General features: G+C 39.1%; 1 protein-coding gene across 3 annotated transcripts in view; it reads left to right on the forward strand.

The window, feature by feature from the left end:
* The window catches only part of tpst1 (tyrosylprotein sulfotransferase 1), a 57,070-nt gene that overhangs the window by 16,941 nt on the left and 13,359 nt on the right, over nucleotides 1-26,770 (forward strand). For all 3 annotated transcript variants that reach the window (XM_036561140.1, XM_036561134.1, XM_036561145.1), the window contains one exon: nucleotides 11,589-11,787. In XM_036561140.1, the coding sequence (XP_036417033.1) occupies nucleotides 11,589-11,787 (199 nt within the window). The remainder of the gene's footprint in view (nucleotides 1-11,588; nucleotides 11,788-26,770) is intronic.

Consider the following 26,770-nt stretch of genomic DNA (forward strand, 5'->3'; position numbering starts at 1 on the left):
ACATGGGTCTGACCATTAGCATCAATTACATGTTCTTGTTTTTTTTTTTAAAGATGGCAGAGATGTGGCCATCACTTGGTCCATAGCAGCTGTGGGACCCTCTTATCTGACTTCAGGAATACACCACCCTGCAAAAAAGCACTAGAGCACATCATGAATAATTGACAAACAAGCAGAGGCTATTAAGCATTGCTCAACCAGGAGGATCTTCACATGATCTTACAACTTGTGTGCTTGTGTCTCTATATGCAGGGTTTGGACAATCCGACAACTACAACAATCCAAAAACTACAAGATTAATTTTGCGTTGATACAGTGATCAGCAACTTTTTCACTTAAAGGGGCTTCAGACTGTAGAGCAAGAGTGCTCAGTATAAAATGTAGGAAACCCCTCTTCTGATGATGATGGTGCTTCAGTGCAGCTGCTGGAGGATGAGCTGTATGAAATAGTTTTGGGTTTTTGTAGCTTCTGACTAATACAGTAAGAAGTCACATAGCTAACGTTACTGCTTGGAAGCCACTTATCAGACTGTCTTTATTAGCTGCTGATTATTTGGGGTCCCAATGGTTGTGTGATGTTTTTGAGTAATGCATGCTGGGTTTTGTAGACAGAATACTGATGGACGGAAACACAAAAACGATACACAATCGTGAATTCTAACAAACCTAACGAGGCTGCGCTACGTTATTACACAACATAACAAATAACATTAAATTCTAGTTTCAGGCTAAAATACCTCTTTAAGTGACTTTGACTGCTCCACCCGCAAATGCATTCTTTCACAGCAGCTGTTGCTAGTCTAGACAATCTTGGCAACAGTTGCTATGAAAGTTCGGGGCCAAATGATAAAATGAGGCAAATTCTACCTATAGACTCTCTTTTCTCAAATGTGGAAAATAAACAATTTTTTGGCTGATTTCAGTTTCTTTACAGAAATGGACTGTTTTTTTTTTAATCCCGCGCTCACACTGTGTGGACTAAATGAACACAAGAAACATACTAGCACATTTCCAGGTCTTTCTGTTAGAGAGATATATATATATAATATGATTTGCTCTTTAATGGGTCAAACTGGCATTTTAAATCCGTAAATATAAAATCAGTTGTCTATTTATATAACATTAAAAAGTAAGAGGCGACTGGCTATTTAGCACAATGAGTTATATATAATTATGCTTTGACATTTTGGCATTCAAAAATAGCGTGATGCTCTTACCTGACTCAAGTTATTAACATAAAATTGCAACACATAAGTATCAAGTCAATTTTTGGCTTATTTTAACAGTGATTGTGCATTAAAATGTGCAGAAGTGTGTTCTCTATAGAGGATCTAGCATATTTTCACTGCTTTGAAAATGGCCATGGGTGCCCAAACTTTTACGTATGACTGTATGTTGCATATGACCCCAAAAGACAAAATTATATGAGGTTGCATGATCGCAATCGGACAGTTTATTCTTTTGAACTTGGCAGATCTGTGATGTAAATACTGTGAGGCAGGTAAGAGCCTTCATGCTGTAGATGTACATCGCCCTTGTATGTGTGGATGGGTCCTGGCGTGTTCGTATATCTACAGATGGGACAGTCTGTTACTCTGTAACTCATGCTGGAGTGCCAGAAGACCTTGCAGCGCACTGTAGCTTCAGATGACCTCCATTTCAAGGTGTCATATGGCTGCTGCTATTGTAATGGATGTCTCCAACAGTGGCTGTGTTAAATTATTCCTCTCATCTCTTTACCCACAGCGCTCTCAGACACGTTGGTGATTTGTGTTGTCTGTTTAAACATTACTGTACATATGGACTGTGTGTGGACAGGATGAAGACTGATGATGCCCTGTCATGGCCAGACCTTGAGACTGTGAGTCTGTGAGGTATCAGCCTTGTAACTGGACCCATGAACTGCAGTATTTACCGATCACCAAAGTTCACTAGAATGTTGTGATCAGACGGCTGACAGCGATCACGTCATTCGACAGTTTGCAAGCTAATTACTTGAGGCCACCGTTACAGCAACAGTGCGAACAGTGTGTGTCCTGCTTTATGTCAACAACTCGTCTGTTCTGTTGCTGAAGTCATCTCAGGCCTGTGCTTCTGAATTGCATATGTATTCATTCAAACGCCACCTCGGAGGGTGTCAGTGTGGCCTTGTGCATTCATACCAATTAGCATCAGTCTATTGAAAGGCGGGCGGGCTCTCCATTTGTTGGCCATGGCAACAGCGGAAGAGAGATGTTATTTTTCTAGAGAATGGCATGAGTCATCAGCTGCAAGTCTGTCAAGATTCGCTTTAGCTCTCCGCCACACTTACGTGTCTCTATCTTTTTCCATTGCTCAAAACATCACTTTAGCGTGAAACTTTTTGTCAGTTTCCATTAGTGCTGAATAACTTGAGCTGCATCCTTCTTAAAGAAAGAGGGGAAAAAAGCAATCCTCCCTGTTCTGAGAAAGAAAGAAGTCTATTAATCATGTAGGAAGTGCCGAAGTGCAATTCCGACGTAAATGGATTATTGAAGTGAAGCACCGCGTCGGCCAGGGACTTGAACAATGAAACGTAAAGCGCCGCTTGTTTCCAGTGTAAATGGACTGCATGGTGTCTGGGGAGAAGGCTGGGTCTCTAGCTCTGGAAAGCTGTGTGTGAGGATAGTGCCGGGCAGGTCCACTCACTAACAGTGTTGCGTGATTTATTGAAAGTTCAGTGCTTTTTTAGTACTTCAGTGTGGTACAACTTTCTATACTTTTGTTTCTTTTTTTAAAAAGGGCAACACTACATTGATGTAGGTCTGTGACAGTAACAGGATGCTCTTATCTGTGCAACTGTGTGGTGAATCATGGCGGTAAACAGTCAAACTGAGACATGAGGGGTGGAGTTTTTTTTATTTGTTTTACCTTATTTATTTCCCTAAAGCATTTACCCACTTTTTCTTTGGATAGTTTTGTAACAGGCCCAAACTCTAAAGCAGACATGAGAACAAACACAATGATAGCATGTGAGTTGATGCTGAATCTTAGCCAAATAAAGGACATAATAATAATGCAGTTCAGTAAACGTTGTGGCTGTAGTGTATTGTTGTCTTTAATCTGGCCACAGAATTGTAGTTAATCTAATAGGAAAGAACGAAATTGCAAATCGCATACAAACATTACTGTCCAAGTCCGACTTTACATGACCGCTTAGCATGAAGCCGTTTCGAGACTTGACAGTGTTTTTCCCAAGACTTGAGGCTGAAATGTACACCGTAACTTAGGCAACTGTACCACTCTGTAGTGGTACAGAGCACCTGCCTCCCCAAGTGCGTTCAACCAGCTCAGCTCAACAGCTGTGTTTCCAGACCAGTCACATCTTAGGTAGAATAAATGTGGTTTTAATGTAGGATATGACATCACCCAAAATCTTTAAAAGTTCAGTTATGCTCATGTGTGGAAATACTGCGTCTTGCCATTGTTTGTATGAAATAAACAAAGAAGGTTTTTCTAAAACCAGCAGTAAATATGTTTTTACTGTCACTAGGGGACTGTACAACTACGACTATATTGTATTTCCTTATGTCGCTGTTGATGTTCCCTTCAGAATATACTGAATCAGGCTGAATTATACAGTAATCAGATTTATTTAACGTTTGAAAAGTTTTGTATTCATGACAAAGAGACTAAAAATTAGAAATGCTAATTAGGATAAGAATTACAGTCTTTTTCTGTGTTCAGTCCAGTAACTTTGAATGTTCAGAGTTGAATGTTGTGATAGTTCACTTTGTAGTGTTATGAAAGAAAAAAGAAAAAAAAGAATGGAATCTTGACAAACCCTCTAGCTATTTTCTCATGTGAGAGTGAGCCTGAAACAGGCCAGGCTGTGATGAAGTCATATAAAGAAAACAAAGCCAGAGTTTTTGATGGCCTGAGCCATGATCCAAGAGGTTTTGAACTGCAGCATTGGAGAGTCTGCTGGAGTGTCTGTGAATGCGGAGGAGGAGCAGCCTGAGTGAAAGGAGAGTTGCGCTTCAACTCAGGCCGGCCAGCTCTGTGAGTGTGAGTGCTTTCTGAGGAGATGTGACGAGGCAGACAGTCACGCCTCCTCCTGAGCTCTTACACACACGTACACACATAGAAACACACAACGGCAGCATGAGTCACCACAGGCCTAACCCTAGTTCCTTACTCAGTGGAATGAAAGTGGAGAAAGCACACAGTAAGGGTGGGCAATATGGCAAAATTATAACATTACAATATGTTTTTCACAATATTTTGTGTTTCTGAGGTTTGCTGGCAAGTTGGATCAGAGGAAACACACCGGTAAAACCGCAGTGCCAAAGTGTATAAATCTATAATATGGATATTATGTGGATAATGGCCTAACATCCAGTCAGCTACAGTACTGTGAAAAAGTCAGAGAACACCCTTTATTTATTTGGAAAGGAAAAAAATGAGGAAAACAAACAAGAGTTTCCAAAAATTATTCAAAGATGTACAGGAAAAGGAACTCCTTATGACTTTGCAGGATGTGGTAGACCACGAACACTGTTATCATCAGATAAACAGTACCAAAAGCTTTCATCTTAGAGAGGAAACAGAAAATCAAGCTCTACTCTAGCTTTAGATCTGAAAAAATCCACAGGTATTTCTGTCCATCCTTCCACTGAGGGAGAAGACTGCTCAATGCTAGTCTTAAAGGATGTATAGCTGTTAAGAAGCCCCTACTGAGAAAAGGAAATAGACAAAAAAAGAGGAAAATTTCCAAATCAAACAAAGATGCCGCTTATGTTCTCAGAACAATGGGCTGGCCACCTTAGAGTCCAGACCTTAGCATCACTGAAGGTGTTTGAATGAGGTTACCTGGATCACGAGAAGCAGAAAGTGCAACCAACTTCTAAAACTGAACTTGGGAGGTATGGAAAAACATCCCTGCAGATTTCTTTAAAAAACTGAAAGCAAGTCTCCTGAAAGGAATGTAAGCTGGAACAGAGAAGAAGGGTGGACTCAGTAAATACTGAAAAATCAAATTATATTTAATTGTTGGGGCTTCTGTGTAGTTTAATAGCTGTTTTCGATGGGAAATGAAATAAATGAAAGGTGTTATAACAGTACTGTACTTGTTCTTATACAGTTGCAGTTACACTGTTGTCGTTGCTGTTATTGTTGTTTACAGGTTCTCTATAATTGGTTTAAATCTGTCTTTTTATGATCCTTTTTTTTCGTGGTTCTACAAGTATTGTTGATACTAATATTGAGAAAAATATCCTCCTCATATTGCTTAACTTTAGCGCACCTTCTTCTGGAAATGAAAGCTCCTGGGCCTCTTGCATGAGAGGAAGAGTGTGTCCTGTTCTAGACCTGCTGGGGCCGCTTAGTACTCCATCCATGCAGCGTGTCTGTGTGAGGGGGCTGCTCTCTGATGTTGTGCGGCAGGGCTTGCTGGATATCCCCAATGCCTTGGCTGCAGATGGGTATTGACTGTCGTAATCTGTTCCCCATCTGGTTCTAGTCTTCCCTACAGTGGGGGATAACAAAAGGGGGGCTATGAATTCAATAGTTGTGTCTGGCTCCAACTAAGCCTTACTCCCTAAAACACACAGCGAGAGGGAGGAAAATGAATACATAGCGTTCCTCTGAAACACTTTTCCATTCCCCGTGGTAAAAGGCCAGCGTAAGGACGTGGTCCAAAATTAATTGGCTAATTTTTCCTTTCCTTAACTGAGACTTGTACAGAGGACCTTTTCCTTTTACCCTTTTCTTTCTCTGATTCATTTTAGAAGTCTCGGGAAAAGTTAGAACTTCTGGATGTATTTCCTTGTTATCCTAGCAGTGCTAGGTGATGTATTCAAATATATCATTGTATCACAGTCAGATGAAAAGTTTGCATTAATGAAGCTATTAATGAAGTCGTGCTTATTGAGTACTTCTACTTTATGCTAAAAGAATGTTTGTAATCACTGTTTTCCTTAATATAAAACCAGTTTGGTTTGACAGATGCATAAAATGACTAATATGCTAGTCCTGCACAACTTCACAGGTTTCAAGTAATAAATATTCAATATTTAGAAGAGGCTAAATGACTGAGAAAGCACTGTAAAGTTAAAGTTATAATAAATTTAACAACTAGAATTCGTCATATTTTAAATGTGACAGAGAGCTTGACCAAACAAATTATGTAAATAGATAATGACAATATTATTTATTTAGTATTCCTATCAGCATGGCAACAGGAACTCCACTCTCTTATGGAGAAAATGTTATTATGAATATAATATAATGAATAATATAATGAATATATACATCAATACTAGTATACTGGTATGGAAAAGATATCACTTAGCACTTCTAGTTAGGCTCAGAAGATGTGTCGGCTCACTAGATAGTAAATGATATGGCTGTATCCTTGGTTCCTATCACCACCACTGTAAAGAGATCTGAGTTGGTAAGTTTCACTATAATGAGCCATTTCACATCAAACCACTCTCAACGACTTTGTTCACAAAGTGATTGAATTATTGCACAGTTTTTGAAAAATCAATGAAATTCCCTTTGAAGCTTAAATGTCTGAGTCCATAATATCTGTAACCGCATCGATAAAGACTGATGTACACATGGAAACATCACTGTGGGCCAAGTCTTTTGATGAGTCCAACCAGACATAACTTTAGCATGTGTTGCACGGCCAATCGATTTTCTGGCTGAGGCCTAGCTGACATTAATTTCCTCTCAGTGCAAATATTAGTGGCACTTAATCCACATCCCACAGCAACCAAGGCCCTGAACTTGTGTTTTCCCCTCTAAACAAAAACTGCCGTTCATTGGTTCATCCCCAGCTTACTGAATATTTCATTTTCAGACAGATCAATAATTTACTATGGGTGTGTAATAATTTGTGATTCATTTTTAATCTGCTTGCAAATTTGCTTCCACAAGATTTCATGTTAAAGCAAACCACACTGTAACCACAGTAACACTGTTGTTTGGCTTGTGCTATTTTAAAATCTGTGACATGAAAAGACAGACATATGCCCACACATAATATGAGCTTGTGCAATTACGAAAACTGCAACCATGTTATAAGCCTACAGATTCTTGTTTGTATAAGCTATTGCTGCCTTTCACAGCAGTCTCTATAATGACTGTAGCCAGTTGGTACAGTAGAATTATGGAGACTATTGCTGCCATTGTCATTATCTTAATCAAATCTGAGCATGTGGCCCATGAAACGTGATGCGTGGTAACAGAGGGGATGATCTCAGAGAGTGAAAGGCCATTCATTCAAACCATTTACATGCCACTGTAAGTGGAGAGAAGCTTGGAGCATTCTTTAATTGTATCTTGCGATCCAATTAGGGAGAATTAGCTGGATGCAGTAAGAAGAACGGTAAAGCACTGGTGCTGATCTGTCTGCTGAGTGCCTGCACTCTAAAAAGCCCAGCTTAGGCAGCGTCTTAGGGCATTTTCTCACTTTGCCTGTTTCAGTACTTTCTTTTGATGGTCTACTGTAGATGCTTTGTAGATGTTTGGCTTTTCCTTAAATTGCATTCAACTAAATAACTGTAAAATTCAGCCTACGTTTTCCCTGACCCTGACTCTAATGCTGTGTGTTGGTGGTTCCATTGTTTTCAGTGGAGCGATTCTCCTGAATTTCACACTATTAAAAACACTGTAGTGTGTTTTAAAAAACTTTTAGGATAAAATATCACCATCACCCCCCACATGGGCAGAAATGCTAGGAATGCTATCACCATGGCAACGTTTACAGGGCTTCACGCCTTAGAGTTTAAAGAGATAAGCTGTAGAAGACCATCAGAATAAAATGTGACCAGTGTTTCAAAATGTTTTATACTACTTTCACACTGCAGGCAATGTGTGATCTTTTTCTTTGTGACAGATTCATGATTTGTATGAACTGCAAAAGACAACGTGATTCTGACATTTTCAATTCTGATTTGGGCCTCTTTCACATATGATACGGAAATCCGATACGTATCCGATACGCACCAGTGCAGCCTCTGAACAGTGAGATTGGAACACATGCACAACATGAATTCAGCTATTCAAAATCTGGTTTGCTTCAAGGACAATGAATAAAAAGAGAGAGAGAAGCAAAGAAGTCAAAAGAGGATTCACACAAATCAAGACTGTTTTTCCAGAATATACACCAATGAGCCAAACCATTATGGCCCAATCTGCTGTTGGTCTCCGCGTGCCGGCAAAACCGTTCCGATTAGTCAAGGCATGGACTCTACAAGACCTCTATGGTATCTAGCACCAACACATTAGCAGCAGATCCTTTTAGTCCTGTAAGTTTGTTAGGTGGAGTCACAGCAGATCAGACTTGTTGCAGCCCATCCTATAGATGCTTGATTAGTTGAAATCTAGACGATTTGGAGGCCAGAGCAGCACCGAGAATGCTAGTCATGTTCCTCAAACCATTCTTGAACATGGTATGCAGTGTGGCAAAGTGTATTATCCTGCTGAAAGAGACCACTGTCATCTGGGAATACCACTGCCATTAAGGGGTGTACCTGGACCACAATGTTTAGGTTGGTGGCAAATTGATGTCTCTGACATGATTGCCAGCGAGCAGGGTTGCTCAGAGCATCACGCTCCCTCCACCAGCTTGTGTTCTTTCCGCAGTCCATCCTGGTGTCATCACTTCCCCATGTAAATAGTGCACACGCACCTGGTCATCTGTGTGATGTAAAAGAAAACGAGACTCATTGGACCAGGCAACCTTCTTCCACTGCTCCAAGGTTTTATTCTGTCCTGGGAGCTTTAGATGGTGGACAGGGTTTAGCATGGGCACTCTGACCGGTCTGCTCTAATGCAGCCCCATATGCAGCTGGGGGTGATGCAACATGTCCTCCAGGTTTGAAAGAGCAGTTTGCACAGCTCATTTTGATGTCACATGAAATGAGTCTGCTAATCTGAAGGAAACATAAGAGGACAGCTCTGTTGAATGAGCATACTGGGATAAAGGTTCTTTGCACATGCAGGTCAGTTTTGGAGCATTTTACTAATGTCAGATATAGGCCACTGTAAAAAGATAATGTGAATGACCAAACGAGATTAGATTTGGGCAGCAACTCAGATTTCAGCCATTTTTATCTGTGGTCTGAGTAGAGATGAAACGGTTACCGGTTTCACGGTAAACCGCGGTAAAATTAATGACGGTTAGTAGTGCCGTTTGAACTTTGAAATATCGTTAAAACCGCGGTCGATTACCGCGGTGTGAAAAACTCGGGGATTCGGAGATATTTCAGCCTTCTAAGAAGACCAAGTCTGACGTTTGGTCATATTTTGGGTTTTATAAGGATGCAGAAGGAAAGTTAATTGAAGATGACCACCCTGTCTGCAGATGACCACCCTGCCTGCAGAACAGGCCGAAAGAAAATAGCGGCGAAAGGGGGCAACACACCCAACCATACGAGTCATCTTCGCGACCACCACCCGCTACTTGCAAGAATGCAAGGTTAACTTTAACGGAGAAGTCTGTGGACTTCGAAATAGAAGAAATGTCACGGTTTGTGTGGTTTAACTTATGCTTATGGTTCGTTAATCATATAAAATGAAGCTTTTAGCGTCAATAATAAAAAAAAACAATCGGTGAATCAGCTGTGAATCGAAACTAAAGCTTTTAACACACATTTCTGTGGAGCAGAGTCTCCAAAATGAGCTCTGAGTTAACAGTCACACACTGAAGAAGTTCAATCTGCGCAGCTCCCCTTTCTCGTCTCGCTTGCAGTGTTTACTGTCTGAGAGGAGAATAACACCGTCTCAAATCACTCAGTGTCCCCTACATAGTGCGCTACTGTTCAAACACGATCATCATCAACAAGCAGCTGAGTTTTAAATAGGGAATTAGTAACCTGTTGTTAATGTTGATTATAAATGACTTAGTCGAACATTTCACGCACTCTTTGGGTGAAGGATTTGCTATTTCATGATCCACGAAGTGCACTACATAGTGCACTACATTTGAGACGGGACCTCGCGCGAGTAAATGCTGTGTGCCGCTTTTAGGAAAAGCAGAGTTTCAGAGATTAAACTTCAGGAGTGTTTCTGCCGCAGTTTAGATGCGAAGTTGTGTTTTAGTTTTTAATGCTTTTAGAGAAGCAGCTCCACAGGTGAAGACACACTGTGTGAGTTCTACACTGTCTGCAGCTCACAGCACGGTCACGCAATTCCTCTGTGATTTTGGCTGTTTTCCCTGGTGCGCTGCACAATGGCATAATAATGCTGCAGTTGCAGTTCGGACAGAAATCCCTGAGTGCAACACTTCTTAGAAGTAGTAATTCTCCATTAAGACCCACCTCAGAGTTGGTCCAGATTTAATTCTCTATGCAGGGAAATCCCTAGTTGTAATTAATAATAATAATAATAATAATAATAATAATAATAACACATTTGCTATTCTTTTGTTTGCAGAGTATTACAAGTATTGTAAGTAATACAAAAGTAATACTAAAAATGTATTGACCTTATTTTTTAATGTTTATGCAAACAAAAAGTGCATATTGCTGCCAATTCTATTTGTGTTAATATAAAAGTTGGTGAAACGAGTTTCAGTTTGTGTATCAGTATTTATTTATTTTTTATTTATTTTACTTTTCAACACGCGAATAATATCACGATAATACCGATAATCGTGATAATTTTGGTCATGATAATCGTGATATGAAATTTTAATATCGTTTCATCTCTCAGGTCTGAGTAGAGCCTTAGAGAGTTGAGCATTTTTGTGCACATGTGAGTATGTCAGCTGAACTTGTACCCCTCTGAAATGACCCAAAATTGAACAAACGAAAGATGAGTCAGCAATGGGAAACTCCCGTTCTGCAGGGGTTGCAGTTCAGCTCAGTTTGGTCATTTTCCTGCTCACACACACCTGATTCAGCGCTTCACTTAATTACCAGGTTTAGTTTGGTGTGTTTGAGCGGGGAAATCACCAAACTGAGCTGGTTGGTGGCTGTGGTCCTATTTATGTGTGCATTGTGAAAACAAAGTGTTGCCAGTCTACCTCATATTTTGCTTTAGGGTTTAAAAAACCTCAAGGCTTGCTATACATACACAGATTCAGTTATCTGTCATCTAGCCGGTTGAAACAAGCTACTCAGGAAGTGGCTGCTGAAGTGGTTGTTATACAAAGATAAATATTTTTTCTTGCAAAGAAATGAAAGGCAGGGGTACGTTAGTACCATGTTGCACTGTCACATCAATGTGATGAAGTTCAGGCAGAACTACATGACCACACTTGACACAATGAGAGTTCTAAGCTGTGGTATGAACAATTGATGTGACCACCTCATCAACACAGGGACCAGAAAGAGATTCAGTTTAAAGTTTAAAAATGTGATTTCTCAATGTTGTTGTCACATTTATTTTGTTATTTGATATTTGAATGAAAAAAAATGTAGATTTTAATTTTGTTTGTGACACAAATCATCATTTTGACCAAACAAAAATGGCACCCCACAATAAAGGCAGCATTGTGCTTCATTCATATAGTGATAGAAAACTTGTAATAAATTAACTGCTACATTGACAATATCTGAGCCAAGTTCAGCTGATTTAAAGAGAACTGCATGTGAAAATGTTCTTGTGTTCTACAGGGTGGAGCGCTCCACGGACCAGGTGATCAAGCCAGTCAACGTGGAGGCCTTGTCCAAGTGGGTGGGAAAGATCCCAGTGGACGTGCTGCGGGACATGCCGGTCATCGCACCCATGCTGGCCAGGCTCGGCTATGACCCCCACGCCAATCCGCCCAACTATGGTCGGCCAGACCCACGTGTCCTGGACAACACTAGAAGGGTGAGTGCCTAAAACACCTTAATACACAGCAGTCGTCGTCATTGTCACTCAAACTTTTAGTTTTTGTTAGGGAGAAGGTTGTTGTTACACGTAATGTACACTCTTAAAAATTAAGGTTCCTAAATGGTTCCTAGTTTACACATACATGGTATAGTGCTTCAGACTGCGCTAATCTGTTACTAAGTATCATTACTGTGAAGTCAGCAAAATGCTGGATCGGGTATTGAAGGGAAAAAAAATGTATATGATCCAAGACAGTCCATCCTGAAATGCATAGTTTGATGTTTTCAGCTATATATGAAAGGAATTGTGGCCGATACCAATATCTTTACACATCTTATTTCCAGAAAATGGTTCTTCATCCAGCGAAAGATTCTGAATGGAACCAAAGGTGGTTCTTCATATGAAACCTTTGTTGGAATCTTTATTTTTAAGCTTGTTCAAAGCTGGATGAATGCTTGTACAGTCTGCTGAATACACAGAGCACATTTTGGGTTGTACTGTTTAGCACATGAGTCCTTGGCACTGCCATGATCATACATACACACAACACTGAGTGACTAAATGCCAGGTGTAATTCTTAGTCTGTGAAGCACTTTATTCAAATCTGGAAGAAAATAGTATAAATGGCGGTTTAAGGAGAGTAAGCTCACTTTCTGATGACTCAGTGATCTGACTCAAATGTGTACAGTGCATTCTGGAATTATTTCACCAATTGCTTGGGCCTTTCTTAGAGAGCCAATGCAATATGAACACTATGTGTATAAAAAGGGTTTGAACACCCTGGTGTATCAGGTAACAGCTCTTAGGATCATGGGATTTCATGTCTCATCTGCAGGGCCTACTTAGCGTTTATATTTATCTGCAAATCCTATTATTAAAAGCCAGTCACATTCCAGCAGGCCTGGAAGGACCAATGAGTTTTGTGAGGTTTTATGAATTCAGATACTCTTTCAGTGTTGCTATGTAGGAGCATTTGTTTTGCCAAGAAGGGTTTAGATGTAAACATTTTGACAGTCTGGAGTTGAATTGGTTTTGAATGCCTAGTTGCTGTTTTGGCATCATAGCTCTGGCGTACATTGACATACTGCATTGGATCCTATCCTGTTATTGTTTCTCTTGTTATTGATTCCTAATAATTCTTGATGCTTTGTTGGATGTAAGCCCACTATGTTGCTCTCAAGACCTAATAGTACACTTCGTTATGAAATGAGAAGAGACTGACAGGCCATTGCAGTGTTAACTTTATTTCTCATTCATCAACTTCCATTATGGATGCGTCCTCTCTGATGGGAAGCTTGCAGATATGGATATAAAATGTACAGTATGTACTGTGTAAACGGACACCACACTGTAGCTCATCTTCCCCCTAGTTATTTTCCCAAGGATAAAGGTTAACATCAGCTGCCATTGACTAATTCTGTTTGGAGTCAGTTTTCTGCGGAGAAACTTTAACGTTTAGTGGCAGGACAGTGTCTCTAATGGCTAAAAGTGGGCAATATATGCGGCGAAAGTGGATGGAGTGGTCCTCAGTGTCTTGCTGCTGTTTTTTTCACAGGAAGTGTCTCAGTGGCCTTGTGAAGGAGCCTGGAGCTCTTTTATACATCAGCAACTTTACACCGACTCCCTCGCAGCTGCTCTCGATACGCTCCAGTTAATGGCCAAATCATGTGCTGAACTGTGGACGAAAAGAAGAGAATAAAAGCCGTTTAATGCCCCATAAAAGCTCATAAGATACATCAAAATAGCTCCAGGCTCTATGTGTGCTCCTATAGTGCAGCTAAGTTATGTACTGCTTTGATTTAAAGGGCAGGGTAGCGGCTTGGGCAGATGTGTATGTGGAAAGCTGTGTGGCCTAACATTTCTTAATTCAGCTTGAAGTTAAGCTTGCTGGTTTGTCACACTGGCCAGGTGGCCCTTGTCATTCATCTGGAAGGGCTGATACCAGAGTTTTCTCCATCTCTACCAGAATTAAAATAGTGAAGCGTTACAGAAGAAAAATGCATGACTTGACGGAACCATTTCACTTAATGATTAGACTGGAAAGCATTTTTTTAGTTTAAGCTTCTCAAAGAGAAGGCCTTAACCACAGACTGCAGAATGCTTTTTTTTCCCGAGCTGAGGTTAGTGAGGTTGGGAGGGGACCCCTGCTGCACCCTTGCGTCTGAGTCAGTCTGCTTTTGGAGCCAAGAATGGCATGGACTTCCAGTCACGGCTGCTCTTGCTGTTAGCACAGCGCGTCATCAGCAGGGCCAGCATCGCCGGATGAGGTCTGATAGCTGTTGTTATCCTCAGAGTGGGTACAATATGGACAAAATACCAACATTGCAATTGTATTGCTCTGTATTTTAATTGCGACCTTGCAAAATGCATTGTTGGATCAGTTATGTGAAATGGTTTTAAAGACTGGGGTTTTTTGACTAAATTTACTTTTGTTGTATTATATAAATACTTTGATTCATAAAAACACCCACAGAAACACTCATCTGGAGCTGTAATTGGTGTGTTCAAAGCACACAGTGAAAAATCTCTGTGATTAATTAGAGGAGTCTTTTACATGTTGCAGCCTTTTGCGATTCAGTTATTGCCAAGGCCGTAAAGTTCAGAGTCGAATGGAAGAAAGAATTAATGTGGCTTGAGTATGATTTTGAGAAGGATGCTTTGTTCTGTTGAGCATGTGGCTAGTTTTCAAGACAAGCAGAAACAAGTTCATTATTTACTGTAGTACCGGTAGTCATTTAAAAACACAGTATTCAAAAGCGTGGCCACGGCTTTCAACATGAGCACTGTTATCAGCACAGTGACCTTCAGCTATGACAGCCCCAGGGTTAACAGATCAAAGCCTGGAAGATGAAGAAGAGATTGAATAATAAAAATCTTCAATCTGGCTGACGATTTTGTGAAAAGTGAGGATCCCTTCATGTAGTTTAGTAAAAAATGTGGCTGTGGGAGACTTGTTGCAAAAAGCAAAAGTGTAATAGTTTAATATGGAAGCATGCTTTTTTATTGCAATATTAAATATTAAATATTAAAATGTACAGGGTGATTCAAAAAGATTCCGATTTCAAAATGATTAATTTCACTTGTAAATCATTACAGAACAATGCAGTTATTGTAAATAGTTTAAGTGAGCATAAAGTGCTCAATATGACCTCCTCCAGCTGTACAGACATCAATACGATAGTCAAATTCATCCCATACTCGATTGAACATGTCGGGTGTCACTGTACTCACAGCTCTTTCAGTGTGATTTCGGAGATCATCCAGTGTTGTGGAACCAACGATGAATGCTTTGAGCTGTTGGAAGTTCACTGCTGACGAAAATCACGTTGACAGTATGACAGATTCGCACTTATCGAAGTGGAGAACATAAACGCTTTCTGCTCAGGGGTCGCCATCTCCTCGCTGAAGGGAGCCATCTTCCAGTGACAGTCAGAAACTCTATGACCTCCTCTTTCAATTGGTATGTGATTGGTTCCTCGGCGCCTCACAGTTGTAAAAATATGGCGCTTTGAAATCGGATTAATCTTTTTGAATCACCCTATATTTTATTGCAATATATATATATATATATATATATATATATATATATACATATATGATAAACTTGTTTCTGTAATTCTGGCCAAAAATCCTTAATTATTAGATTATCTGTAGTTTTTCTGAAGCACCCCATAAAAATATTATGGCAGCAACATAGGTTTCAACAGATGTAGAGTAATCTGCATAAAATGTATAATTGCATAAGAACTGAGAATTTATGGCTTGCAGGATATAGGTTTTGATGTGGCTGTGACAGTATGCATCCAACAATGTCTCCTGCAGTACTGTGCAAGATTTACTTTCAGTCTTTCAAAGAAATCTTGAGAGATAATTTTCTACACCTACGTTCAGTCTTAGACATTGAAAGCATTTAAGCTTCTCATGATCAGAGTTCATCAGTCCATAAAACTGTACTCCACACCTCAGATGTCCAGTTTCATTGTTTTAGTGCAATTTTTCTTCTTTTTGTCTATTTCTTTTTCTCAACAGTTGCTTCTTGTCAGCTACACATCCTTTCAGACCCATAGCGTCATGTTCTCACAGTGGAAATACTGTTTATCTGATACAGCATGAAGTACTGTTTATCTGATTGTGGCAGTTTTGGTGGTCTACCAGGTCTTGCACAGTTGTTCGGAGTCTCATTTGCTCTATTTCCTTTAATCATTGTTTGAACAGTTTTGGAAACTTCTGTTGCGTGGCTTATTCATTGACTATTCCTGAAAAATGATTTGTGAACTTGTACATAGTGGCCGGTTTGGCTGGAAATCAAGTAGATGAAGGGTGCTCTCTGATTTTTGCACTATAGGTTCAGTAAAATAGTTACTGTTTCTCGGAAAGTTCATTGCGTTTTACCAGCTCCGTGTGTTATTTGATTGGATGAAACGTTTGCTGTTGCTACGCTGAAACTTTTAAATGGGTCCTGTGGGTGAAAGGAATCTGTCTGCCATTAGTTAAACCACACAGCATTCATATTTCCCAATGCCAAAGCATTGAGTCACAAATATTTGCTGTTTGGTTTGAACGATTGGTTCCAGAAGTTGACCTTCATACCTGTGTGTGGATATGCTTTATAAATACATGAAAGAATATAATTTAGTTAGGTTTCATATGAGTGTGCAGTTGCTGGCTTTGTATTATATGTGCTCTACTGTATGTGTCTCCCCCACCAGGTTGAGTTAATTCTCTCTGACTACAATAGCTAGATCCTGCCTTTCTTCCCCACCGTGGGCTGTGCGATCGAGAGCGGTGAGCACATCTGCAGGGTATTAATGCATGTTTCCCCCGGATCAAACACAGCTGCGTGGCTTATTCATTGAACTTCCCCCTCATCTCCTCCTCTACATGCGTTACAAAACACACACTCACACACACACACAGAAACACAAACAACACACACACACACACACACGTAGTGCTAAAGCTATGGGATCTGCTCTCAAGGTGTGCGATGGAGACAGGCTGTAGTACTCAGGCATAGAGATGGAACCAAGCGTTTTTTATTGAATCACGTACAAGTGGGCTGACTATTCTGATAAGCTAAAGAATGCTACTATGTTTTCTGTTTCATCTCAGTAGTACGTATCTCAAGCTTGAAAGATGTGATTTAGAATGAATGGCTGTCTGGATGTAGCTGATAGCTCACAGAAGAGTTTGCAAATGATCTGGGCAATGCACTGATGGTAACCGGCCATTCTATTTTGGGGGAAACACTGCGTAGGGGTTCTAGAAATTCAGCTGCACAGAGAGCAAAGTGATGAATAAGATTGTAAATCCCTGACATCACCATGAATCATGTGCAGGTGTTTGTCTGGAATTATATATTAAAACTGAAGATGAAAATACAACATACCATTTACAAATACCAAAAAATACTGCAGTAAATAATTTTGTGCATTTTATTTTTGCTTATTTGCTGCAGTAACAATTCTTCAGGAACTGATTTAATATATCATGAAATCTCACCTCTTTGGTATGATTCAGTTAAAAAGACAAACACAAACTACACACAAGCAATACACAAATGACTGGCAGAACTATTTACAGACTAGTAGAGTATAGATAACAAAACATTTGAAAATAGGTCATTAATTTAACTTTAAATAAGCCCATACTTTACTAAAAACTATTATAAGCAACTATAATCACTTCTAACTTTTCAAAATCGAAACAGTTGAATCAAAACCTTCAGATTGCTGCATCATGATGTATTAGTATCAGCCAATATTCAACATTAAAGTACTCCGATTGAATTGGGGGGGGGGCTAGACCTGTCACTATTACAAAATCGCCTGATTGTGATTGTTGGAGATGATTGCAATTACATAACTGATCACAGTTACTTACCACAGTTGTTAACGTTCAATTTATATGTGTATGTATCAAATGCTGCTGGAGTTTTTAAACTCTATTAGACACACCTACCTTGTAGATGAAAAGGCAGTCTCGCTGCAGTGCTGAGACTGATCCACCACTTAAATAATACCTGCTCTATGGTGGTCCTGTGGGGTTCCTGACCATTAAAGAACAGGGTAAAAGGGAGCTAACAAAGTATGCAGAAAAGCAGATATATATATATATATATATATATATATATATATATATATATGTATATATATTCTTAAGTCTGAGAAAACAAAAACTTCTGCCAGTTTTTGTGCTCTTAAATCCTTATGAGAGTCAAAAATGGCTGTTGCTGCTTTCAGTATGGCAGCGTTGCATTCCTGCTTCTGCCTTTTCATACATAACTCAAATGCCTTGTTTTCTTGCAGACACTCTGCATGCGTTTAATTGATTTAATCTATATCACACCGCAGCTTGTACGTACGTGTTGTTCAGACCTTTTATTGTGTTGTCGTGTTTTGTCCTCCTGGGCTTTCTCTACTGTATCGTGATAGCTGTGCAAATGGTCCAGCCTGGGCAGAAAGCCCGAGCAAGGTTTCCTTGGTAACGGGGCCTAACTGGAAGACACTGGCATGTTGAAGATGCATGGCGTCGCTGTACATTCGCACCGATGTTCCTTAAGAGCATCCTGTTGAGTTTGAAAGAGAGCAGAGCGGCTGTAATTTCCACAGCTTTGCTCACTGCCTGAATGAAATTCCTCTTCTTCAACTGTGAGAAAGATGCAGCAGAAAGCAGCATGTAATTTGCACGTCACCACAATGATTTGTTCAGTGACTAATCTCTACTTAAAGGTGCTTGTCAAGTGCTTATTATATCTGCCGTTTTCAGGATTTGTAGATTCTTTTGAAATATGCGTTTATTGGCCTTGATATTGAATTGATGTCGCCTGTTGCTTTTATATTCAATATGACTAAGCTTCTATAAGCAGCTCTCAGCTTCTCTACCATTTCATCCTGATCACTTCCATTAGGTGTCCTGCTAAAGCACTGATTAAGATATTGATCTCACCGTGGGAGGTTTGGCACAGTCAAGGTGTTTTAATGTTTAGGCATTTCTTTGTACTGTTGTAAAGGAACAAGTACCTCACCCACGTCAGTATTATTGACTGTGAACAAAACTGGAGCACTAGGACCCTGAGTAGACCTAAAGCTGTGACATGTTCGACAAGGACGTGACATTTTACTCGGACATACTGTACGTGTACTATGCCTTATCTTATCAACCCACATAAGTCAACAAATTATTCTCCGTTTCATTAGCATTCAGAAACTAGAGTGTAGCATTTATCATTACTATACGTCTCATTTTCCCAAGTAAGAGAAAACATGACCAATCATTAGTCTAATTTAGCAGTAGACTGCTATTACTGGCTGATGTTAACTCTTTTATGTTTATGTTACTGTTGGCATTTACTCTAATATTATAGATTTAATATATATTACATATTATATATTCCTTTTGTACTGGCCTCAACAGCAAATAATAAAAATAAGATAAATTCTAATAACACTTCCACACACAGCACATTAAAAAACCATTATGCACATGATAAAAATGAAGTGATTTGGCTGCAAAATATCGTAACGTAACTGGTAGACTAATCACCAGAGAGATCGAGCACATTTGATCATAAGCCAGTATTAAACACACTAAAGATATATATACAAACAAACCCCAAAACATATCAGTCTAGAATGTCACATTATTCACATAATAAAAATTACGTTATTTTGCTAAAGTATTGATTAGTGGATTAGGTATTCTTGCTTAAATGACATGTATTTTTATTATCTGTCAAAATACAAAGATCAGATTGATCAGTCGATATTCAACATTAGTTGGAACAATTATTCAGATTGAAAGTAGGCCTGTCACTGTTATTAAATAATCGCCTGATTGTAGTTGTTGGAGATGACTGCAATTATTTAAACTGATCACCATTATTTTTCACAGTTGTTAGCTTTCACAATCATGTTATTACATTGCAAAAAGTTTAACTGGGGGTTTTACATCAGTTCGGTTGAGGCAAATATGTGTAAATAAAAGAAATCAGAACACATGTTTACTGAAACATGTCATTTTTGATGTTCATAACTCTTTTAGAGGGCAGTGGTGAGTAATGTTTGTTTATTTGATGTTTGTTAGCTAGGGAGCAAGATGGCTAATCAGCCAATTTTGCTGTTTTAGACTTGTAAATGTAATAGTTACTTATAGTTACCAATAGTTTAATAGTTGCCTACAGTGAACAAAAAACAGACAAATTGTTAATCTCAGTTATTTAAATGGCGATCAGTTGTCAGATAAAGGTTGATGACCACGACAGGCCTATGGGGGGCAAAATACTGGATCAGGAGATCCTTAATTAAAACACATTGGATGCCTTCATATTCAGTCAGAAACGTTAATGGAAAATAGAAGCCTCGCTCAAATAAATGTTGTGCATTAATACAGGGGCACTGTTCTCTGTCTTGTAAGCTGCATTGACTTTACCTCATCTGTGCAGCTCACTGAAGTTGCCACTGAAACAACTGACACAATAAGTTAGGATCCATAATATTGGTGAACACCATGTCCTCATTTGTTGTATGTGAATACTGACATGATTGATTTATTTCATCCAAATGTGTTTTACTTACTCCAGCATTATATATATTTACTAAACAGGACAGAAGATCAAAATTTCTAAATACTGCCAGATGTTGCCAGATATTCACGGTTGTAAGCAACAGTTTGGGTGCACCGATCAAATTACATGGTTGTTGATTTTCTAAGTGAAAATAAGTTGGCACATCTTCTACTTATTAGCTTAATTTAATATGCTGGAAATAAATAAAACCTAAAATGTTGCCTGTGCAAAAGTTCACTTTACTTTTGTCGTTTGATTTTTTCAGTAAGGTAAACTCAGCAAATGAATAGAAATTGTGCATGAAAATTTGCAGAAAAGTGGCACTTTTTAAGGATGTTCTCTGTGGAGGATGTGTTCATTTATTTTCACTTAGATAATCAACAAAACGTGTAATTGGCCACCGGTGTTTAAACTTTTGTATTACAACTGGATATTAATAACCTGTGTGCTTTTCGGTCTAACATAAGTCAGTATAAGTTCCAAAAATTCCGTTTCAGCCAGGCCAAATAAGTGTCATAACTTTTGTAGATCTCACAAGCAATAATTGTAAATAAGAACTGAAGTATAAAACAAATGTGGTTCGTCTGCTGTGTACGGAAAAATGTACGTAAGACATACAATCTGTCCTTGTGATCTTTTATGTACCTTATTCTGGGTGGTACCCCTGGGAGTGAGGCTAAACTCTCTTTGACTGCCCAAAACATGCAGCTTCAGCCTTGCAATAGTTTGGAACCAGATGTGGATCTGCACTGTTTAGCCTAACATCTCTGACTTTCACCACAAATATTTATTGTTTTTATCTCGGCTCTGCTCAGGCGCTGAAAAACAGCATGCTTTTTGTTAGTGCAGCAGAGTGGAGCTGACCGAATAAGGTTGTCTGTTCTATTCAGGAGTGATGCTGAAGGAGTGCAGAGAAGCAGTGGTCAGTGCTTGACCTGGTCATATCTGCCTTATCTCACTTGTGCTTGGGTGCTGTATGTGGATCCAGACCTGTGGATTAAAGGTAATCCTCTAAAGCACTGGAGACCTGTACTGGGTGACTGAGAGTGTTCATGTGTGATTGGCACAGTCGTGCAGCGATAGTTGGTGTTGCAGTGTCGTGAAATCATTTCAGATATCGAGCAAGGACTCTGTAAGGTGTGGGGAATTACTACGGGAGGATTAGGTTGTCTCAGGGTATGTGAGAAAGATTCCTGTGTAGTAAAATGGATGATGTGAGTGAAAGAGGTAAATAACAACAGAGAGCAACATTTCTTGGGATACGAGAGAGAGAGAGAGAGAGATAGAGAGAGAGAGAGAGAGAGAGAGAGAGAGAGAGACATTCATCCACAGTGCAAATTAAAGCTGATCACGCCCATTAAAAGTATATTTCAGAATTTTGTTGACAGGCTTTCAGCCAGCTCTGTCCTAACCTCTCTGACTTGTCCTGGCTGAAATGATTCATTATGACAGCTTGAAACTTCCCAAGGCCTTAAAGTCACCATCCTACCCTCCTAAAGTAGAGCAGAAGATTCTAGCTCTTCATTCCATATCATCACCAGTTTATCAAAATTTCTAACATTTTTTTTTTTTGGTTGTTATTGGGAATGTGCCAATTTAGAATATTTTCACAGTATTGTGCAAATCTTTAAAGGTATGTTTTTAAGTGTAATAAAGAAATGTTCTGAATATGAGGACACATACCTATATTTTAGGAGAATGCGTTTAGAACACTTACCCACTAAATGTGAAAAACATATCATCAGTGTTGCACAGAAACCTTGTATCTGCGCTTTTTGTCATATTGCTTACGCTTTGCATTGTGTCAAAACTGTATAATAAACAGACCAATAAAAATGCTCTAGAATTACTTGGGAAAACAGTCTTGTTACATTAATGTCCAGTGCAAGTTAAGATTTTTTTCCTGGAGATATGAGGTTGTGTTCCAATATCAATGATGTATAAGAAACACCATCTGTCCTTGTTTATTGAATATTTTAAAATCAGCACACAGCATGTAAAGATGTACTCTAAAGAAGAACTCAAATAAACAGATTCTTTACAAATGCTGAAGTTCTGCTAAAGCCTGAATAGACAGATAAATCAGTGTGATGATCAATGATTAATCTCAGTGTTACTGAGCTCTGCTAAAGCCTGAGTAGACTGATAAATCAATATGCTGCTCAGTTATTAATCTCAGTGTTACTGAGCTCTGCTATGAACTGATATGAATTTGGATACTCCAGATAAAGTGAAAACAACTGAATTCACCGGACTATAAACAAAGTTTATTAATGCAGTAAAATTAAAGGTCTCTTGATAATCTACTGAATGTATTCACTGATGCTACATCATTGATATGTTGTTTATCTTATAGAGTCTGTTGAGTGTTTATTTCATCTAAAAAGGACCACTGAAAATAAAGTGTCAACCAGATTTGACTTGCCTTGTTATGAATGATCTGCAAATTGGGGTAAAAAAGGACAGTAAAAAATCAAAACACAAAAAAAGAACATTGGCCCTTTCAATAAAATCACTCAAATTAACCATAGTGGGTAGCACAGAAGAAATTGTACTCAGGTGGGATTTACTAGCCTTTCTAGCTTATTAAATCTGACAGCACTATAAATATATTGTGGCGGCTGCGACTTGCTCTGGTCTGGTTTGCAGAAAGGTTGTGCAGCGCAGCTCAGCATACCATGCCTCTAGAGCCCCTTCTGTGGAATAGAGCAAGTGGCTTCTGCCACAATATGTAATATTGTAATAAATATGTAATTTAGCATGCATTTTGTATGTCCAGTTCACTTTTAGAATGACTTCTGTTCTACCATCTAGAGCCAGATTCAGCTGACCTAGTTCCAGATTTCTTTCCATTGTAAAGAACTGTAAAAGAAGTGTGAAGACATTAATCATAGATATCAGCCAAAGGAACAAGAGGTTCATAATAATATGTATTCACTGTTGCCGCACAGTGCCGTAATAACATGTCAAAGGTCTAGAGGTATTGTTTGGGTGAAGCTGGTGAGCATTATGTTGGCATAGGCTTGCTGAAGGCAGGCCTGCAGGAGGATGGGAGCTGGTTTTGAGCAGGGTTGAAAAGGGCCAGGAATTTCGGTGTTGGTTCCTGGAAACTCTGGAAATAATAGTAGCAGGAATGGTAGCTTCTCTTGAGTGTATTGTGGTTGTCATCTGGGCTGCCACAATGCTGAACAACAGCATGTTTATTAATAATAAGCTCCCAAGTGCTGTGGCTGTCTTAGGTTTGAGTCCTGAAGATGGCAGGAGTCCAAGAGAGGATAATTGGCCCAGCTTAATGGATGTAAAACATTGAATAAAAGATCACTATGCTTATAGTTTAGATGGTATTTTTTACAGTAGTAATGCATTTTTCCTTTTTCAACTAAAACCCCAGAAGAAACAAATATAGAACATGGCTTGATGTTATATTTTTGCCATATTGCCCACCCCAGTACTGATATTTGATTATGAATTTGATGATTTGGTTGCAATTTACATTTAAATTCTGCAGCAAAATCACATTTCTCACTGATATTTGTAGGTACTTTGCATGCTATTTATATGAAATAACCATTTTAGTGTTGTAAATTCACTCTGATTTTGTTTTGTAATGTGTGCACAGTAGCCTGGTCTTTTCTCTTGCTGTATCCTGCTCTTCAAACACGCTGTTACTGCTAGCAGTGGTTTTAAACCAGAGTCTGGCATTTCCAAAATGGTTTCATTTTAATTGCAATCGAGACTCGCAAGTGAAAAATATGGTGGGAGTAAATTTTGCACCCATTTCTGGTAGCATGTCTCTCGAAGATTTGAAGTGTAATTGCTGCTCACTCACTAAGTTTCTTATTCCACTTTTCTCAGATCCTCATGACAGATCTATTTGTTAACTTCTAAAAACGTAACTCACTGCTGCAGTTTGTGGATCATGTTAATTTATGGTGCCTCTGTCAGAGCGGCATCGGAATAGAGTGCCATTGGAAGGAGCTTAAAGGAGACCATGTAACCAAACCTGCAATTTCCTTGCCAGTTCAAACTGTGAATCATGAAGTATCTGCTCTTTTGGCATATTAATATATATATATTCAACAGGTTTTCTTCTTATTTCTATGTCTACATTGAATAACCACACCCACCAGCCCTGCCTTCACCGCCAGTCCTGCCGTTTCCATCATGATTTCACAGTGAACACCTTTTCAGACGTAAACGAGAATAAATGTGCCTTCTTTGGATGCCAGGTTTCCACTGAGTCATGTTTTTAAGCCCTAGATTGTATAGGCAAGGAAACACCTTTGATTCTGTATTTCATTTTAACTGATAATCCAGCCATCAGTCTGAATCATTTTGTACACTAAACCATGCCAACGTGGTACAAATTAATTGTATAGAGAATGAAAGAATGAAACTTTGCGATGCAACCTCTATTTTTATCTTCACTGATCAAAGCTTCCTCTAGTTGTGTTAGTGCAGCGATATGGTAATTATTATTCTGTGGTTTTAAAGCATAACAGTAACAGTCTCCCCTTTATTTGTCTATACTGTGTACTGTAAATTAGCACGTCTTGAATCTCTTCCAAAGCCGCAATCGATTCCTATTAAGTGGTTTTGCAGCTTCTCTGATCTATGTTGAGAAATTGATATTAAGATCAATATGTTCCTGGTCTGGGGATGATATGGTGAGGAACAGCCGTGTTTAACTAAGATGGTCAGCCTCTAACTTCACTCTCTATTAGCAGGATTGGACGCAGTGCCGCGATGCAGTTGGAGATGTTTATATGTTTCTGGGTTGGTTTGAATGCCCTCCATTTTTTATGTAGTAAGATAAGGACATAGGGCTGAGCGGTTTGATTTAAGGTTTTATTTAATCTACTGCAGTCCTCAGTAAGCGTGCACTCCTGTGTGGCTGTAAATAAATGCAGGGAGGCCCCAGCTGTCCAAGCCCCAGCCCAGCCACCCCAGCCAAATTTGTGATTTAGAAAGCTTGCAGAAACAAACTCGGTCACATCATATCAGTAAAATAAAATATACACTGATGCAATGGAAACTGAAAAGTGCTTTTCTTGTTTAATAAGTTCTTCACGTACTGAATATTGAATTTTAGCTGCAAAATTGCCTGTGATTGATCTGGGCCATTGTAGTAGAACAAAAAAAGTAATTTTGTTTTTGTCTTGTCCTGTCGCTCTCCTCATTCCCTGCTCTTATTTATTGTGCCATTTCTTTCATTCTGTTCTTCTTTTGTGGTTCTTATTATTGATGTGACTATAATATAGTTTCTCATGTTCTCTTTTTCTCCTGAATGCTTACTTTGTAATTGCAGCACATTGGAGGACATGGTGTAAGAGCGTTGAGTGTCTGTATCCATGTCTAATTACCTGCTGATTACATCCAAAAGCTTATTGTTCAGTAACTACATGGACTATGATGAAGTCTGGTTCTTACGTTATAGAAGTGTGTCAGAGAAGTTTGTTCAAGGGGTTAATCCTCATTTTTGTCCTCTTTAAGTATGTAGACTTTATAGATCTATAGATGGATGTATAGATGGATAAATGTGTAAATGGTTGTAGATAGAAGATGAACAGACAGGTCAAGAGATGGCTAAAGGAATGGATGTATAGATGGAGGGATAGATAGATGGATAGACAGACCAAGACAGACAGACAGACAAATAGATAGATGGGTGGATGGACAGATATAATGTGTGCTTGAACACAAGTGAATATTTACAAATTTTACAAATTTTACATTCACAATATATATATATATAAAAACACAATGATGGGAGGGAAATATAGAGTAGCCCCTCAGTGTGAGGATCCTATTCACCTCTCAAACAACCTGAATATGTTTTATTCTAGATTTGATAGACATGATTTTAGTGATGAATGTGATTCTGTTTGTGCAGGAATGACACCTGCTCCCATGACACTTAAAGTAGAAGAAGTTATCTCAATCCTACAAAGAGTCAACCCCCATAAAGCTAATGGGCCAGATGGGCTTAAGGGAAGGGTCTTAAAGGAATGTGCCATCCAACTGGGACCTGTCCTTACCCAGCTATTCCAGATGTTTCTCAATACTAGCTTTGTCCCCCAAGCCTGGAAAATGGCAACAATCATCCCAGTGCCAAAAACAGCTCACATAAAATCGTTGAATGACTTCAGACCTATTGCTCTTACATCATTATTAGGCAAATGCATGGAGCGCCAAGTGAGCAGGGAGCTTATATCACAAACAGTTAAGCTCATGGACCCCATGCAGTTTGCCTATCGAGCTGGTCGAGGAGTGGAAGATGCCACACTGATTCTTCTGGAAAAAGTATTTGGTCACTTGGACAAGGCCAATAAATATGTCCGGGTACTTTTTATGGATTTTTCATCTGCTTTTAATACTGTTCTGCAACGTTTGTGTGACCTGAATGTCAATAGT

This window comes from Colossoma macropomum, unplaced genomic scaffold (genome assembly GCF_904425465.1).
Source record: "Colossoma macropomum unplaced genomic scaffold, Colossoma_macropomum, whole genome shotgun sequence".
Lineage (NCBI taxonomy): Eukaryota > Metazoa > Chordata > Actinopteri > Characiformes > Serrasalmidae > Colossoma > Colossoma macropomum.